The following is a 19,378-nucleotide window of genomic DNA, read 5'->3' as shown; positions in this document are numbered from 1 at the left end:
TGCGCGGGGGCAAAATGAGAGACAAGAGAAGACCTCGGCACCGTGCAAGCGCTCCTTACCAGTGGCCAAAGCACTGGTGCGTTACCAACGTTGTTTTAGTCACAAAGCCAAAGCGCAGTATGGACTGCTATGGAGAACATTAACTGTTACAGCAATAAAGCCTGGCACATGTCCGCAGGCTGGCACAGCGCATCAGGGCCTTGCAGTGACTCTGCACCCTGTGGAGGGGAGGCGTGCGGGGGGCTGCCGGCCGTAGGGACAGAACCCCGCTGAACACTACCAAAGGGGCATGGCACAGCGTGCGATGTCAGACAGCACCTCCTTTCCGCCTGTCGGTTGTGGGGAAGTGGCTGCCCCCTACTCCCGCTGCCCCACGAGTGGGCACTGCCCTTGGTTTTCCAGCAGCAGCGCCAGGCAGGGCACCAATATAACATTAACGCATATACTGAGGCCCAGCAGCAGCTTTCCCTCCCTTTCTAGCCAGCTTTCCCTTAAATGTAAGTGAGAACAAGCAGCACACGCTCCACAGATAACTCCAGCTGAGACCGCAAGCCACTCTGGTCAGAAGAGCCCGTCGTATCCCACGCCCTCCGCTTACCTGCGGAAGAGAAACTCGCACAGCTCTCCTGCCTGTGAACTAACATGACCGGGAGCCACCGCACACGAGAGGTTTCCTGGAGCGCCGGCGGCCAGCAAGGCAGAGCTCGGGGGTGACTTGATGAAAGACATATAGATAGAGGGCTCTGTGTAAAAGGTCAGCACGCTTTTCGCTCACAGTTAGAAGAAAAAAAATGAGACCAAACTGGAGTTCCAGGGAGCTTTTATTGAGTTTAATCAACAAAATCAGGATTTTACCATTCATCTTTTTTGCACTCGGAACTCGTGAAGCTCTTCACAAGTCAGTGCTGCGACGCACATACAGCCAGAGAAAATACATTCTCAACAAAATCAGAGCTCCACTGGAAGAATTTGCCAATTACCGATTTAACAGAAAGCCAATTTTCCCCTCCCTCCCCTGAATGTTTTCAAGGACTAATCCACATTGTTTGCTGGTTAACAGTAAGAATACCAACCTCTTGACTAGGGACTGGTGGATTACGATATTCCACCTGAATTGCAAATAATTTCTTTTCTTGAAATAAAAGTTCCAGTTTCTTTCAATAAAGGGAACAGTGACTATTTTCTTCTCCTGACACCCCTTCCCCGTAATTATTGGTTAAAATACAGCAAGGCTGTATCTTAATAAGCCCATCCCTCCCCCCACCCCTCCTTACCCTTCCCTAACTTGTCTACAGCAGAATTTAACAATGCTTCCACGTAGGGACATTTTAGCAACACAACAGTGAACTGAGCAAAACCTATAGGATAATCTGCCAAAGCCTCATTTTGAAGATCGGATGCACGCTCTTTGGTCCAGAGACCTGGTGTATCGTGAAGAGAAACTGCGATGCACAAAAGATGGACCAGAAGTTCACAGCAATCGGAAAACTCCCTGCACGTACTACTGTTGCCCAACCTTTACCAGGGCGGCCGCACCGCTGGAGTTCCTGGGAACGAAATTTGCTCCCTCCTCAGAAAGCAACAGCTGCTCGGCCCCAGCGGCATTACAAAGAAGTCCAGCACCAGGACAAGAGCCACTGCAACAGCAGCTCGGGAGACGTGGCACTGCATCTCCGCAACCTCTAGAACAGAAACCGAGGCAGGACAGCCGTCTGCTTGGGTTTGTGTCCTATCAGTCATTTGAAAAAAATAAAACCAAAAATTGAGCGTGTGAAGCATTTTTAAATCCTTGGAGCAGACACCCTCCCCCATCCCAAGTAAAAATAAAGAACAAAAGATCAGAATGAGATGATTTGATACCAACATGTACGCAACATGAATTCATGTTGAGCTTCCCTGTTCTTACCCACAAACAAAAGTCACAGAGGGCAAAGGAAAGATGCTCCCATCTCATTCTGCAAATTGAAACACATACTTGAGACCGACCCACCCCCCTCCCTTTGGGAAAAGCCCTCCAGCAACTGTAGTGCGCTCCTGACGGCACGCACCCAGAGACCAGCCTCTGGTTTCTCTCGAGTGAGCTGGCTCAAGATTCGCGTCACCCTCTTCACAGCCACTTCACCCAGCTGTGAAGCTCCATTTCATCAGAATCACCGAGTGACGCTTTTAGACTTCCGGGGGGGAAAAGTGCAGAATACATCAGATTCTCATTCACGTCACACCTTTGTCAGAGGAAGTATTTGACCTAGGGCTCATCGCTGAAGGCTCCAACTACCATGTAAATGTAAAGGCTGGTATGTGACCAGCAAAAACAGGAGCTCGCAAGCAATCTCAGGAAGCCAAGATTTATACATGCTCCTTACTCCTGGGTAGGGAAAAAAACAGTAACAAAAAAAAACCCCCAAAACAAAATTAAAAAAAAAAAGCAAAAAAAAACCAAACTAGGATTATCCTAGTCCTTTGGAGCATCTTTCCATTTGCAAGATCGCATCTGTTAGAGATAGCCTACCAGCACCAAAAATAGGCTGCTTCCTTCTTGACGAGAAGCCGCCTAAAAACGGTGCCCCCGATAGTTTAGGTAAGTGCCAATCCTCAATTAGAGGCCAAGTTTAAAGTAATACTTTCAAGAGTTCTGTGCTTCAAGAGGGACCATCAACGCATGGCACCAGGCTAACCTACCACAAATCCAAGCAGAGCACGCACGTCTGACTCAACGTCGCTATCCTGTTCTTGTTACGTGTGCGTGCCCCGGTAAGATACAAAACTTTTATTTACATTTTCCACGTCTTTGTTGCACTAGTATGATCCCTCTTCTGTCTCTCTGGAAAATCATAAGCTGGCTGCAGTACAAGAGCAAGATTTTACTTTTGGTCAAAGTTACCACCCACAAACTCCCACCCCCCACCCCCAAAAAGCACCCCAAAATTGTTTACATTTAGTACCTGCCAGTCAGATGTAAGCTGTGTGGCTCACAGAGCATCTGTGACCAAGCTCTTGAGTTTGTACTCTAGTGCAGCATTTGCTACAATTATGGAGTCACCGCTGACAAAAGGAAAAAAAAAAAAATCCCAAACACAAAAACCTTTCCATCTTGTAAAGTTGTTGTCAGGAGGCACCTGGCTTCTATTTACGATCCTCAAGGAAACGGACGGCTAAGTCCGCCTTGTATTTCCAAACAATTTTACTCAAATTTAAAAAAAGGGTCAAAACAGGGAGAAATTAAGACGATTAATTCCTGCTTCAAAGGTAAGCAAGCGTGGTGTGAGTGCAGCATCTGTATACGCAATAAACAACTGAGCAAAAGGGACTGCGTTTGTCCAGGTGCCTCCTGACAGTGTTGGTGAACAGGCTAAAAGGGAATTTAAAAAGAGTACAGTTTTTGATTTGTCTCACTCCTTTTGCCTGTAGATCAGGCCAAACATCAAGCATGTTGGGAGGGGCACAATTTAAAGCAACACTACTTGACCAGAAAGCACTTTTCAGCAATATACAATGCAAAATGACAGACAGCAATTCATGCCAAAACAGAGGAGATGGCAAGCAGCTTTCTGCAGCTTCTGACGTTAACAGGGGTTTGCCCTTACCTGCTCACAAGTCTGTATAGAGGCCACTCTGGGCAGAAAATGCACAATGCTGCAGGAAGTACATCAATCCCACAAAGCTCCAGAACTGTCAGTTTATGCATGTAAATTGGTTTTCTGTGGTTTCTCTCAAACTCAAATCCACGCCTTATGCGTACACCGCTCAGCAACACTGATACTCGCTGGATTTCCCTCGCGCCATGGTGGAACACTGGTCACGGCCCCCTTCAGAGCTTGTCAAGTTCCTGAAGTTTCTAAGGGGGAAATCGAAGAGCATCTCCAACAGGTTGCGCTACAGATTTTGAGGCCTCGTAGCCCCACAAGTGATCTCTTCCACACGAGCGGTACAGGACAGTGTTGCTAGCACCAGAGCAAACCCACCCTGACAAGGGACGCTTGTAGAGGCCTGCTCTTCATGGAGGTCAGAGCACTTCCCATTGTTTAGTGTTGCAGAAAACTGAGCCCCTCTCATCTTTAGCTGCTCCCATAATCAGTCTAATCCCTTTAACCCCAGCAATCTTCATCACAAAAGAAAAAGTTATATATGAACCCAAACAGAAAAAAAAAATCATATTTACAAAGTTTGTACAATATACACATCTGATTTTCTATGGGACACACTGCACCAGAGGAAAGAGGGCCATGGCTCTGAAACAAGTCTACATATCAAGTGCTGTAACTACTAATGGAGACTCTTATGGAAACCAGTCTTTAGTGTTCTGCTAGAGCATAGGGCTTTTCTTATGGCTCCTGCAAAGGATGACAGGCTACTCTTTCCTTCTGGAGCTATGATGCTGCACCTAATCAGCCCAGATTTTAAGTTGGTTTCATTTTAAATACAGGTATTTACAGTGTGGGTGAACTGCAGATGCATATCAACTCCTCCAATTAAAAAAAAAAAAAAAGTTGAAGAAAAAAGTAGTATTACCAATACGTTTCACCTCCCAGCCCTGGGCTTGAGTACTTGGGGAGGAGGAGAGGGGGAAGAGAGGGGAACTTTGACCTGAAACCAAAAACGGCTGTTGATTCCTTGGGCTGTGTCGGAAAGGTGATATTCTGAATGGTCTCATAGCATAAGGCACTTTGCACGAATAAGTAACAAGCTCTTTAGCTTAAAAACAGATGAGTAACCAGGGAGAAGTTGAAATGCACTCAGTCGATGGTTGAAGAATTTGAAATAGCAGACAAGCTCGTGTTCATCAAGATTCTTCTCTTTTCAGGGTTTCTCTTCTTCCCTTGCTGCCCCTCCCACCCAAAGAAAAAAAATTTTAAAACCAGCAGTTAGTGCAACTAATGTTCAATCAGCACACAGTGCAAACAAGTGGAAAAACAAAAAGACATTCCTCCTTTTTATCTTCTTTCTTCCTTGCTGCCAAATTTAAAAAGAAAAAAAGGCCGAGCTCTTTAGTCTTCATAGTTCCGAAATGAAAAGACGAAGAAAAACCCACAAAGAGAAGGGTATCCCCAAAGAAACGATGTGTCACAGATCTGGATCAAAGGGCTTCACCTTCTGGCATGTGTAATCAAAGCCTAAAAAAAAACAAACCAAAAAAAAAAAAAAAGAACAACCACAACACCCACAGTTAAATCAATTCTATGCAAAACCAGAACATAAGTAATGAATCACACTGACTATGTAGCAGCTCTAGAAAAGCAAAGGGCCTCTGGAACAGCTCAACCTTAACCACAGCTTTGCAGAAAGGGGTGCTGCTAATGCCCTAATATACCTATGGAACATGACTACCTACTGGTTTCTTGTCCTTTAGGAAGCGGCAAACAGTTCTCAGCCAAGGTCACAGCATTCCCCTTAAGGAAACCACCCAAGAGCCTTTTCCAAGTTCATCAAGTGGGATTTTTTTTTTTTTTAAATTTATTTATACAACACAGAGAAAGCTCAGCCAGCAAAGCAGAGGCTGCAAGTCAGCTTAGCATGCGTGACTGGCTAGGGCTATCCTTGAACAATTTCAAAGAAGGGACATAGGTTCATTTTAACTCTATCCAGGAGTCTGCTTCTACGGCCTTTTTTTTTTTTGTGTGCATATGTGTGTGTGTGTGTCAACTGGGAAGAATTTCAGCAGCTTCACTGGGATTCTCTAATTCATGATCTCTGAGAAGAGGACACAAATGATTGATTTCTAACCCTAACTGTACGGTGCCTGATCTTGCACGATATAGCGTCTTAACTAAAACCAGATCAAACATCATCCCATAGCTATTTTCCTTGACTGCAACGCAGGGCGAGTCTTCTACTTATAAAAGGACTCGACTCAGCAGTTTTTCATCAGACTATGATCAGAAAGGGCACACTTAGGAGTCTCTGACAGTGAAATCTCATTTTCTTGTAAAGCTATGTAGACGACCTCGAGTGGCAGCAAAGATGAATTACAGCTTTGCTGCCTACTTTGTTTACTTGTGAGAGTTCTATCAACCAAAGGATGCAAAAGATGCAGCACCTTCAGCTTGAACCTGTTCCTTCTAGCTGGTGAGGTGCTTAGGCTCTTCTGTCGGTGCTCTGTTCTCAAAGCTATACATTTTCTCTCCTCACCTGTTTGAGGACCACCTTCCTCTCTGCCCCTCACCGGCTTCTCATTTTAGCTAAGCAATACAGAAAGAATTCCTTAGGCTACTAGTAGCCATCCCGGCCTCTCCAAAAACCATTCCTCATTCCCTCTTCCCCCCCCCCCATTTTCAGTCTCCTTGGCATATGGTCAGCATTTGAATTAAGACAACTAAAAATTACTCATCCTCCCCTCCCAGCTTCAGCACATCCAAAGAATTTCTTGCACTGACAGTCTATTTCAAACCCTTGTTTCCACATTCAGAGCCTCTTCAGCACATCACTTTCCCTCTTCCCCTGCAGTAAGATTCGCACACCAGCTCTTCTTTCATCCAACACAACTTCTCTATTCAGGAAGGCATTTACATACGCACATGTTTACTGTTTCTCATCTTCTACAGGTTCACTGTGGTATTCTGCCACATACAGGCTCTTGTCAATGTTGCTCGGTATGGGTTTAATTTCAGTTCCCAGCTGCTCCTCAATACTTTTCAGGTTGAATCGATCATCATAGGTGATCAAGTTGATGGCCAGGCCAAGATGACCAAAGCGACCTTAAAAAAAAAAAACAAACCAAAAAACAACCGAACTGAGTAATTGAAGGCTGACTGGAAAAGTCTGCAGACTGTGGAGTTATTAACATCACACTGATGATAAAAGCAGATCCAGACCCTGTCACAGGTCTCTACAACTTTCACGTGGGTTTTTGTTAAGAAGCTTTGTAGTGCTAGAGAAGTAAGAAAACCTGGGAGGTTCAAAATGCTCTGACCAAACCTCCTCATTAATTACCAATGAGAAGTCTTCCGCTACTGCATTATGCACGTCCAGCCCTTCTTCAGTAACAGTTGTTCTTAAACAAGCCTGAACTACAAAGTTCAGGTACACCAAGTTACTTTCTTTACTGCCTTTCTTAAGAGTATATTTTGACAATGTCCAGACATTAGAAAACTACGCTTAAGACATCATGAAGCTAAGTTTTCAGTATAGAGTTCTCCTAAACTGCAAATAGGAGCATCAGTAAGTCTCCTGAGATTAAAGCAAAATACGGGGGTTTTTTCTCCCCCTCATTAGGCTCTTCAGGCCAGTTTCAAGAGAACAGCCCCTTATTCAGATATTTGTGAGGTTAATCACATCTGAGATGATACCCAAAACCAAATTTGTCAGAAAAAAAAAAAAATCAAAGCTACCTGAAATAATTCTCAGATACAGTAATAAATAACAGAAGCCAATCCAAGCCTAAGACACATCACAGTTGTCAGCAAAATTGCACCTAAAAGATGGTTTTCGTCTCACCTGATCTGCCAATACGATGGAGATAAGTCTCTGCCAGCTTTGGGAAATCAAAATTTATCACCACATTCACAGCTTGGATATCAATACCTCGGGTAAACAGATCTGAAAGACAATCCAGGTCATGAAGAAAGTTAATTTCAATGAAATCAAATGCTGACAGTATTTAGGGTGGAAAGATTAACAATGATTAACATTGGCTTGCGCTAGTTTCCCGATATAAGCTTCCCCTGTATCAAAGACAATTTAAATGCAATTCTGTTACAGCTTCTTCTTGCTCTTGATCCATTACAAACATGAATACAAGAACGATGACCAAAACACCACATCTGCACATCTATGCTGGAGAAGTGATTAGCACGAAGCTAATTTTTTCCACCTTAAGACTATTTCTGAGCAGCATCTCCTTACACATGATTGTACATTGCCAATGTCACAACAGACTTGAGATCAGAACTACGTCCCGCTAGCTCAACTCTTTTTGTTCTAGTGATTTTTGTTAAGATGACCTGGATACACGTAGTGATCAGCAGACGCTGCCGTGGTACTGCCCAAACAGGCCATACAATGGAGAATTCTGACCATACACGGGCCAATCAAAACTATAAGAATATTGAGAAAAGATGAGCTATAAACATTTAAAGAATCAGCAAAACTTACTCAGGTGATCCTAGCCACAGTTCTACCAATATTTCATAAAGCTTACAGCCCAACAACTCAGAGAGCACTCACAAGTGAAAATATACAGAAAACATAACTAGTGCAGAAAATACTCTCACAGTAAACCAATTTGTTAGCAAGCTGCACCTTCACAGTTAGTCACAAAAGTCTACATGCCTAAAGGAGTGCTGCACCCTGCTACACGCAGGCTTGACAAAGACATCTTACCAAAGCATATTGGTTTATTGATCTATTTATTATACCTGGGCTAATGGCTAATCCCCTTTCTATCACAACCTTTAGAAACAGGAAAACGGTCAAGAACTCTTACCAGTGCAAACAAGATTGCGGCATAAGCCGTTTCGGAAATCGTGAAACACACGATTGCGGTGCTCCTGGAAATAAATATATATATGGATTAAAAAAAACAAGAGCAAAACAAAGTCACAAAACCCAACACCTGTGACTTTCAGGTGTTTTCAAGTTACAAACACTGAACTGCAATCACCTGAATTCCTCCCCTCCTCATTAGAGAGCAGCTGAGTCAAACAAAGCTGCTAGTACATATTTTTTAAGCACTCCTTGCCCATATATTCTAAAGAACTTACCAGAAGTAAGTTGGTACTGCTTTTATGCAAAGACACTTAACCGACTGTGTTTTAAAGCCTCCTACAGTGGCATCAAAGCCATCTCGGAATATCTTAAGTTACAGTGAGCATCAAGGAAGTTAAACATATTTTGACTATCACCATCCCCCAGCCCCCTGCCAAATTCAATGCATGTTTTATTCATTCCCTTAAAAACTGGAAGTCAGCAGTAACTTCATTTTCTAGTATGGAGTATTCTTCACTACCGATTCAGTATTAGGGGTGAGACGAGTCAATTGTCTGTGAAGACTCTCCTCTCACAAACAGGTCACTTTGGGCAACACAAAGATTAAGTAATATCACTGTTAAGGAGCGCAGTTAACAGCAGGAGCGAACAAGTTGAAGGTTTCCACACAAACGCACCTGTATTTTGCCACAAAGATCATCTAGTGACTGATCAAAAGCATACAAAAATCAGACTTCAAGGAACCCATTTGTATACCTCTCTGTTCTCAACACCGACACCACTTCTATTTCTCCTTGCTTTACTGGTCTGCATATGGCCCAGCAAACACTGGCATTACCTGTCAGTTCCGTGAACAGCAAGCTACGCTTCCTCTAAAGCTTTCATTTGAATTTATTCTAGCTTACATATAAAATGAAAAACATAAAGTACTACTGTTTTACATCCGTCACATCAACGTCCTGACAACTTTCAGTACGCTTGCTGAAAACAAGGAAATTACAAGTATGAAGCTTGAGGACATACAGAGCTAACGTACAATTAACAGAAACCTCTGCATCAGCCAAGTATCACTGGCATTTTTCATCATCTACACCAAGGCCACGGGCACTCAGTTGCCTTACAGCAGTCACGGCTTTCGCCAAGAGGCTTGATCAAAGCCACCGCCCTGACTTCCCAGATTGCCCTGCAGTCACAGTGCAAGATTTACTGTTCGCCAAGCCACGCAGGGCGCTCAATCGGCTGAGTATTGGGGTTTCTGTCGTTTGTTTTAAACCACACTCATTTTCATCTGTCAGTTACACTGCGTGGTCTACCGTGGCTCCCCATGCTGGCGAGAGCATGGCAGCAGCAGCAAGAACCGTGCCTTCGGGCGGCAGTCTATACTTACACTGAGCTAATTAACCTGACCTGAAGTACTCTTAAATACCAACTGACCAGCTACACCGAATAGTCTGAAAAGAAGGGCGGGGGCGTGTCTCAAAACCAAATTGATAGCAAAACAATACACATTTCAGTTTTCAAAGAACATGCAAATTTAAAGCAAGCACGAGACTTAATTCAGCTACACGGTAAAGCTCAGGGTGGTGTGAAATAAAACTGCCATAGACACATACTCACCTGCCTCATTTTAGCATGGATATAGAAGCAGGAATAGCCCAGCTGGGAGATCTTTTTGGCTAGCAATTCAACCCGTTGAGAGGAGTTGCAGAAAATGATCGACTGGTTAATCTGGAGCTGAACATATAAGTAGCATGCTCAGTAAATGCAGCATTTTAATAACAAATGATCCAAGACCTAAGTCTAAATCCCTTCCAGAAAGACAGCGAAGCAGGTATGCTGCTGGTAATTTACACACTGTATAATTTTCTACAAGCGGGGAAAAAAAATTAGCGAAGTTCTGTAACACAAAGGTGCAGGACAAGAAGCTGTCTTTGCCGCCCTCAGTCTTACTCTTGTTTCCAAAAGGAAAAAAAGCTTCTGCACATTCTTGACCCAGCCCTACTGCTTACCCTGGAAAACAGTGTATTGAGGCAGTGTACTTTCTGACGCTCAGTTACATAGGCGTAGTACTGGGTAACTCCCTTTAAGGTCAGCTCCTCCATCAGATTAATCTCATAGGGTTTCTGCAAATGGGAATTCTGAAAAATAAAGATAAAGATAAAGTGGATATACCTACATGCAAAATAACCTAAGTACTGCCCACCCTCCGGCACATTTAACTTCCTCCGTGGCAAGCGTGCACTACCTAGCCGTTCGCTCTTCATGCTGTACACGAAACAGACAGGGTGGGTAAATTTCATGAGGGATTACTTATAAATCCAAGGCGACCCAGCAGGCCAAACAGGAGCACTCTCTGGAAGCAAATCAGGGCAGACAGCACATTAACTAATGTACAAAGAGGAAAATAGTACCTCATAGGCAAGAGCTGCGCGTAGCTAGCTTTCCTATTAATGCTACTGCGGGTCAAAAATTACTTTCAAACTTCTGTCCTAGATTTAGGCTCATTTAGATTAAACCAGTGAAGTCAGGATGCATTTAAAAAAAACCCGAGCTACGCGCTACTCATTCACACACCTCACATGCAATGACACCACCATCACAAACTTCACTCACCATGAACTTCTGTACACTCAAAGGGAAAGTGGCCGAGTAGAGCAAAATCTGTCTGTTTTTAGGTAGCGTGAGAATAATGTCTTCCATTATTTGAACAAAATCTTGAGACAGCAACTTATCTGCCTGTAACAACAGAGGTAATAAAGAGTTAGCTAAATTAACGGGGCAAGATTTCAGTCTTCTGGTAGCACCACATTTGGGGGGGGGGGGGGGGGGGGGGGGGGGGGGGGGGGGGGGGCCGTGGATGATGGGGACATAGGACAAAAAACCCCCCCAGAACACCAGGAGCATTCTCCCTGCCCTTATGATGGGACTGTCCCCTTTGGAGCATGCATCACGCTCCAAAAGATGTGTGATTTAGCTGCTGGAGACAGGATTCATCAGTAAAAGGAAGTTTACCCTCTCCTGGTTTTCAGCACTTTGATTTAAACAAAATCAAATTCAGGAAAAATAAATGGAATCTCAATTGAAAACAGTTATCAGAGTTCTGATCAGAGTCATCCAAGAGCTTTCGCACAACTATTTTCTCAACCTCTCACTCAGAAGCCTGTACTGTACTGGACGTTGATATATCAGTTTTATATACAATTATGTGGTAAGCACAGCTTGCTCATTATAAAGTGAAACCAAATGAAATGCGTTCCTTCATTTCAGAATAGACTTAATCTATTCTTCAGGAACAGCAAAGACGACAGGAAAGGCACATCTTCCCAGGTTCCTTTCTTAGAAGATTCACATGCAGAAAAATTCTTCTGCCAAAATACCTTCTCAAAAATACTGAGAAATGGATGAGCTATAAACTCATAGTGTCTCTAAGCAAAGTTTGATTTGTTGCCATGCATAAAGGGGAGACTCGCTGAGATGCATCACTGCTTTAACTTGGTATTAATATCCCAAAACATTTAACACAAGAAACTTGCCTCATCCAATACTATCATCTGGACATGCTCAACTTTTGCTACTCCTTTTTTGATGAGATCGAGAATCCTCCCAGGGGTAGCTATCACCACATGCACTGTAAGGTTAGAAGAAGGGGAGGGGAAAAAAAAAAATAAAAAATGGTTAAGGCCACTAAAACAATGTTTCTGGCATTCACGTCCGTGTTTCACACAAACAGTTTGAGAATAATTGCAGCATACAAACAGCGAACAAGACATCGTAGTCTGTTCTGTAACAGGCAAACAATAACAAGCAGAAATCCCACTGCCACGCTGTAAAAGCCGCCAACAAAAAGCAACTGTAGAGTAGCAAAAGTGCTCCAACCTGTATCATCAAGCCTCATTATGTCATCTCGCAGATTGGTTCCTCCCGTTGTTGCCATCACTTTGGCACCTCCCATGTGTTTGCTGACCTGGATACAGATTTGACTGACCTGCAGGGCTAGTTCACGGGTGGGAACGATCACCATTGCTGAAAGTTAAAAGCGTCGGCATCAGTTACTGGTAACACGCTGTATCTTAAATAACAATCCTTAGAGGAGACAGAGACTTTATGAAAGCTATACTTCTATGATTTGGGAGTTCCACTCTGGATATCCTGAACAAAACCTAGAAACTGCTTACGACAAGGTAAATTCCCCACAAGGGTTCTCCATCTGTTGACATTCCCTCCGCACGAGTTCCCCAGTCGGCACGTTTGCCTGCTACTCCAAATCCGCTTCCCGTGGCAAGACTGTAAAGTCCAGAAGACTTTCTCTATTTCAAGCTTATGAAAGCAACTGTGGGACTTTTAAAACTCCACCTCCCCTCCACCACTCCCCATTAACTTTCTTTGAAAGCACAAGCAGATAACCTACGTTGCTCAATTTCATTGACCAGTTTGAGATTCGAGTCTGCTACGTAGCGACTGATACCATTACCTGGCTGCAGCTAAGCGAGATCCATCTCAACTGACCTTGTATATTGTCCTTCTTTAAGTCTAGCCGTTCAAGTAAAGGAATGAGGTAGGCTCCACTCTTGCCCGTTCCGTTTTTCGCTCTAGCCAAGATATCCCTACCAGATAAAGCAATGGGGATGCTCTCCTCCTGAAATGCAATGACAGACAGCGCATGAGCAATCGTAAGCCACGCTCACCAAAGAGGCTGGCCAAATTTAACTCTCCTTGCTAAGAGTACCACGTGAAATCCGATTGTTTCACGAATGTAATATCCTGCAACTGCAAGCATCGCAGACTCGCAACAGGAAGGAGTTATGTCTATCAGTAAAGAGTTCCCCAACAAAGCAGTAGCTCTGCTCCCCATATCCCACTTAAAAGTCCTTGTCTTGCTTGGTCATAGGAGAACCGGTGATCAGGTACCACAGGAATGGTAAACCCATACTGATAAATTAGGAAAAAAGTGAAAAAGTAGGAAAAAAGCGAAGAGACGATGACAGTCACTATCAAACTCCTCCTATGGAAAAAAATACCCACCTATATCTTAACATCAGAACCACCTCAGCCAACGTAATTCAAACCTGCATGCTCCTGTAACATACTTCTCATAAAACCAGCAGGCTTTCCTTGTGAAACTTCAGCCATTCGAACACAGGCCCTGAGGTTTTTTTTGTTTTACTACCTTTTATGTCAACATCTAAGGAACCCTCACAGCCTTTTGGAGAGACGGCACGGTTAGAATCTGTTTTAAAGCAGACAAATTACCTAAAAGCCGTGGCTTTCTCATGCCTTAGGGAGATAGAGGGGCAGAGCTGTGTCAATGATAACCCTCCAAAGAGCAATTAAAAGAGAGTTCGACCTCCCCACCCCCTGAAGTTTGCAAATCAACAGTTCTTAACAGAACAATCCTTAAAAGTAAACTCGCTAACACATTAACATCTCTCCATAATCTGCATTACGCTCCTTTCGGATGCTTACGATAAAAAAAGCTGAGACAGTGTGATAAAGCCATAGTTAACTTTGTAACAACTACAGGTTATGCGGCCTATGGTAACTCAGTTTTCCGGAAAATTTACAGAACAGCCCTGTTCTCACTGGCATTACTTATGTGAAGGATGTTACTGAACAGAGGATTAACGCGCTAATGCCTCCAGAGCGAAAGGAAAATCCGAGTTAACTTCTCCAAAGCGTAAGTCAGTCCCACCTCTAAGTCACCCGACGCATGACTTGGTGATTTAGTCAAGCGTCAGAAATTCTCACCTTCCCCAAAGGGCCGCCCAAGTTCTACCGTTCACAACCCCTGTTTTCCCAAATCATGACGTGAGTATCCGACATTTAAACATAAGAATTTCAGTAAATTTATAAAAATTAAACGCTTCTTGTAAGTAGTCTTGTTTGTAAACAACCTGAATAGGAGATGGTTTTTCCCAGCCCATTTCAAAAATTCCCATCAGCAACTCCCGTTTCAAACAGTAATCTTCAAACTCGTTTCCTTTTGTGGAGGTCACGTCCTGAATAATCAAAAAAAAAAAGCACATCCATAAGATTAGGTCATACAACCCGCAGCTGTAGATTGGCCTGACTCAATGAGAGACTGCCTAAGCAGGAAGGCCACAAAGTGCATTCCATTACTATACAGAAGCTCCCACTAATCTGTGCAATACCATAGAGTGGAGAAGGAAACATTAGCTTTCTCGTAACCAAATACAGCACAGCAAACACACACTGACATCTTTCGATCTGCCTCGCAGGAGACACTGGCAATCAGTGCCACGCTGTAACACTAATAAAGTAGGAAATCCAAAGTAAAGTGTTTCTGAGCTTTCCAAGAGAAGCACCTCTCCCAAGCAGTTGCAGAACAAATTAATTCTTCATTTAAAACAGCAAGAGCTGAACGGCTTTTAAATTATTGCTTAGGACAAATATTTTGCCACTGCAGCTTCTCCCGCATCTTTTACTTAATATTTATTCCTACAATTCAACCATCCTTACCGAAGTTTTGATTCTCAAATCCTTTGGAGGGAGTTTTAAAGTCTTCTTCCAGTCATCACCAGGTCTACAGCAAAAATAAAATAAAAACAATTTTTTAAAAAAATCTGGTTTAATAATTTCATTTTGCATTTTTATTTTCTTCGATACAGCGATGAACGTGTAATGTTTTCAGCTCCTGAAAGCTAAAAGCGCCTACACATATGAGCTCAAGTCTTCTCTGAGCTAAGCAGGATGCAACAGGCAGGAAACCGTATACAGAGAAAATCAGCAGTCTGCCAAGCACACAGAGAATTTGTGAAATCTTTATCCAGTCATGATTCAAGTCCCATTTTTAGGGCACTGAATCAATCCAGTAGAACACAGATTTAAAACTCAGCACTGACTTAGTCATATGACAGAAACTGACTATAATAAATCCACACAAGAATATTTCATCACTTAAAAGGAAAAAAGAAAAAAAAAAAAAGAAAAATCTCTTGCCCAGGGAACATCCATTCTTAATTCATGAGTAATGCGAGAAGATAAAAAACACTTTCAGGGAGAAAATTAAGCAAGCGCACACTCCACTGGTTGATCAAATGTTGCCTTTTGCTTTCAATGAGATTTAGACATTCATCTTCTCTCGAAAGCCCCCATACAGAGAGTAAGTCCTTCTCTTCCCCAATCCCAGGAAGTCATGAGTGAATTTTGAGGAGTGAAAGTCATCAGCTTTGTTACAGTAACTCAATTAATTTAAAAAATTAAAAAAAAAAGGGGGGGGGGAGACACGAGGACGAGTTAGGCAAACTTTAGGATCCTGAGCATTCCATTACACACTCTCTGACACCAGCTGGCATTTCTTTTGTAAATAATCAAGTAACAAAATAAAGTGAATGTTGTTCAGGGGGAGGAGCAACCATGGGGGAAAAAAAAAAAAGAAAAGGAACACATTACCGTACCATCCAAGTCTTTTACATTTTTCAGAATTTCCAACCGGCACACACACATTTTATTAGCATACTTCCAAAACCAGTTTGATGGTAGGAGGGTATCACAGTGGTACCATATTATCTCAGCTCAGGTTTTGATAAATTAAAGCCGGAGCATTACACCGAGGACAGCAAGCGCTACTATTTAAGACCAATGACAGAAGATAAGCGACTTTAAAGAATTTCTCGCTGTGAGAAAGAACAGCAACAAACAACTGAAAAGCATACACAACTGCACTGAGACTAGGTGGCGTTTCCTCCTCTGTCTTAAATTTCAGTTCGGTTCCTTCCCACTCCCCAACTTCCCTCTCATACCGCTCGCAATGAGCAAAGAAAACAGGATGCTGATACTGCTGCTTAGCGGGCTACCTCTGGCAAGCAGCTACACATTCTGAAAATCAAAGCACCAAATTTGATTTTTCACAGCAAACCCATTGCAAAGGTCACTGTTGGAGAGAAGCTCGCACACAGAAATACAGCCTCCTTTTCATAACGTGCATCACAGGACGCTTCTAACCACCGGCGTCACGAAACAACAGCAGAAAACTTTTTAAACACGGGAACACAAGAACACTTTCCCGTACGTGACTTTCAATCGTTATTTTTGTGGCAGCCGATACAAACACTTACTTAATAGCGGTGGTCATACTCTGTGCTTGCTGTTGAGTGCCGTTATTGATTGTGTTGGCATTTTTCAGCTGGTTCATCTGTTGCTGAGTTTGTGTGCCTCCACCTCCTGGGCCCCCGCTGGGTTTTACAGGGCCCCTCAACTGCCCGTTCTGACTGGATAGACCCATTATAACAGGGTTCTCTGTTCTGGCCGTGCTCATGTTTTTATTTTTAAAGATGTCTTTTTAGACTTCAAAACTTTGAAAGTCAGTACAGAAACTGTAATAACAGTTTATTAGACTCTCCAAAACGAAGAGATAAATAAGTCTTGCTCAATATATGAGTCCTTTATTGCAATGCAGGCAAGCACCTGTAAGTCACTCAAAAGTAAAGTAGTAACTTGCTCTGATGCACTGTGGATCAACTTTTTTTTAAAAAAAGCCCTCTAACAAAGTTGAATTATATCAGAATTCACTTGCTTCAATCTGAAAGAGAAGCAGACGAAAACAATTAGTATGTGGATTTTTGTCGACGTCAACCACATCAGTTTACCTTTGTATTTTAAGAATCGCTTCTTCCCAGGCGGCGTGCAGCGACAGTACTCGCTTTTCTGTTTTCTCGGCGATAATTATCAAGACGCATGTCCAACTTTCCCCCCCCCCTTCCTATAAAGCTGCACCCACCGCCTTCAAGTCACCAAAGATAATTTTCTAAAAAGCTATAGTTTCAGCAACCTTCCAGTGAGTAACTGCTTGAAAAATACTACCTGCCGCCCCCTGTACAGTAAGCGCGAATTGTATCAATTGCTTTGCTGGATCTTGAAATTCCCCCGCTTCTGGGACATGGCAAAGCAGCCCTAAAACGCTGAGCAATAACGTTATGCACAAGTTTGTGACAGGAAGCAAGACCATAACATCAAGTGGACATTCCAGTTAGAACTGACAAAACCCCTAAGTTACTCTCATCGCCCTTTTTCGCTTTGAAAGGGAAATAGAAATTAATGTTATCTTTTATTAAAAAAAAAACCCAAAACAAACAAACAAAACACCCCCAGCTTACCCTCCTCCAACCCCAAAAGTTAGTTCAACCAGCTTACTCAAACTTTTAAAGTGGGTATTAACACCATTCAGAATAGCAAAGCTAACGATATCATTGAGCTGAACTGACAGTAGCTTCCTGTTTTGTTAAGTCTAAGTGACCGAGCCTAAAACTGAAGCAGTGAGTAAGATACATTTACACTAGATACCTAGCTTCCTGCTTACGGGTTCCGTGTGACGTTACCTTCCAGCTGTCAGTAACAACTCATATTGCACTCAAAAGATAACAGTTGGTACACATGACTTGATATTGACACCGTATTTAACAGAAAGGTTGGCAAAACTGTAAAGAGATAATGCAAAGTCTACACCTTGCATAAAATAAGCATGGCCCAGAGCTGAAAAACTCCTTACGATGATGCTAGAGAGCCAAGACATTCTAGTCTGAAAGCTTTCGAAGCAACAGAAAATAGGCTCGCCTGTACAAATTCTCATCGCAACGCATCCGTATCTTGGAAAAACGCAAAGGAAAAACCAGCAGGCTACCGCCTCCTAACTTCAGAGTCCACAAAAAAACGCGCGTTTCCCCAGCGAATAAAAGGCACATTCAAGAGGATGGAAAAGGAATTCAGACTCTTCCCAGCTGTTCACAAGCATGTCAATCCTAGCTTCACAGCAAAACTTTAAAGTTTGCACAACTAGGATTCTTCTGCTAGTTATCTCCCTGACTAGAACTACTGTTTCAGGGCGTCTTTTAAGAGAGAGATCTCCTGCCCGTTAACTTTGTGAAAACCGGACGAGACACTAAAGTAACCACGACCGCCTAAAAGAATCGGATACCAACGCCGAAGAGTTCTCTAATGTTGCGGGAGATGGAACCTCTCAGTCCCTTTAGCTCCCTCGCCCGTAACCACCCTTTAGAAAGGACGGTGATTAAAGGAGAACGCACAGCCTCAGCAAGCCCAACAAACCTCCCCCTTCACGAGACGAGAAGCGCCACCATTTCGCAAACCGGCGGTCCGACGGAAAAAAGGCCCCCCCGCATCACGACTCTCGTCCCCAGGCGCAGACCACGTAGGCAGGCCGACCGGCGGTCAGGGCAGCGGCCGCCAGACCTTTCCCTTCCCCCGCCCGCAGCCGGCCCCCCGCGCCTCGGCAGAGTCGAGTCGGGCCGGGCCGGGCCGGCCCCGGCACAAAGCGGCCGCGCAGCTCGCCCGTCCGCAGGAGCCCCCGCGGTGCCCATTGTTTCCGGCCAGCCCAGGCCCCGCACTGCGGCGTCGCCCCCGCCGCGACAGAAAGCGCCGCGGCCCCCGGGCCCCGCGGCGGGGCCAGCGCCGCCCGCGAAACGCAGCTGCGCCACACCGGCACCTCCCGCCCGCGAACAATGGAGCGGCCCCCGCCCGCCGCCCGGCCGCTCGGGCCGGCGGGCGAGCGCCGCCGCGGCCCCGCCCCGCGCGCCGGCCCCATGGCCCAGCCGCTCCCGGCCCTGCCCGGCCCGGCCGGCGGCCCCCGCCCCACTCGCGGCCCCCCCCGCCCCGGCGCCGCCAGGCCCCGCTCAGGCCCCGCCGCTCCCGCGGCGCGCCGCAGGCCGCGAGGCTCGGCCGGACAGCAGCGGCGCCCCCCACCCCGCTCCCGCAGGCCCGCGCCCACCCCGGCGCCCTGGCCCGTCCTCACCGCCACCAGCCGCGCTCCCCCCTCGCCCAGGTATAAAATCCTCTCGCTCCCCCTTGGTGCCTTGTTATGGCGACTCAACGCTCCAAGATGGCGGCTTCCTCCTTCCTCCCGTGCGCCCTCCCCCTCCCGGCAGGGCAGGCCGGCCCCGCCCCTCACGCACGCACGCACGCACGCCGCGCGCCACGCCCGGCC

The 19,378-nt window shown here is 44.8% G+C and overlaps 1 protein-coding gene across 1 annotated transcript; it reads right to left on the bottom strand.

The window, feature by feature from the left end:
• Positions 1-803: 803 nt before the first annotated feature.
• Positions 804-19,317, bottom strand: DDX6 (DEAD-box helicase 6). Its single transcript, XM_054802944.1, has 14 exons — positions 19,187-19,317; positions 16,497-16,960; positions 14,899-14,962; positions 14,313-14,417; positions 12,928-13,057; positions 12,298-12,444; positions 11,951-12,049; positions 11,035-11,153; positions 10,431-10,559; positions 10,039-10,155; positions 8,420-8,483; positions 7,432-7,533; positions 6,513-6,692; positions 804-5,111 (listed from the first exon to the last, which is right to left on the bottom strand). The coding sequence occupies exons 2-13, from the start codon at positions 16,694-16,696 to the stop codon at positions 6,517-6,519; spliced, it is 1,452 nt and encodes a 483-aa protein (XP_054658919.1). The 5' UTR covers positions 16,697-16,960; positions 19,187-19,317; the 3' UTR covers positions 804-5,111; positions 6,513-6,516.
• Positions 19,318-19,378: the final 61 nt, after the last annotated feature.

Source organism: Grus americana, chromosome 24 (genome assembly GCF_028858705.1).
Source record: "Grus americana isolate bGruAme1 chromosome 24, bGruAme1.mat, whole genome shotgun sequence".
NCBI lineage: Eukaryota > Metazoa > Chordata > Aves > Gruiformes > Gruidae > Grus > Grus americana.
This window is presented reverse-complemented; position numbering and strand designations above follow the sequence as displayed.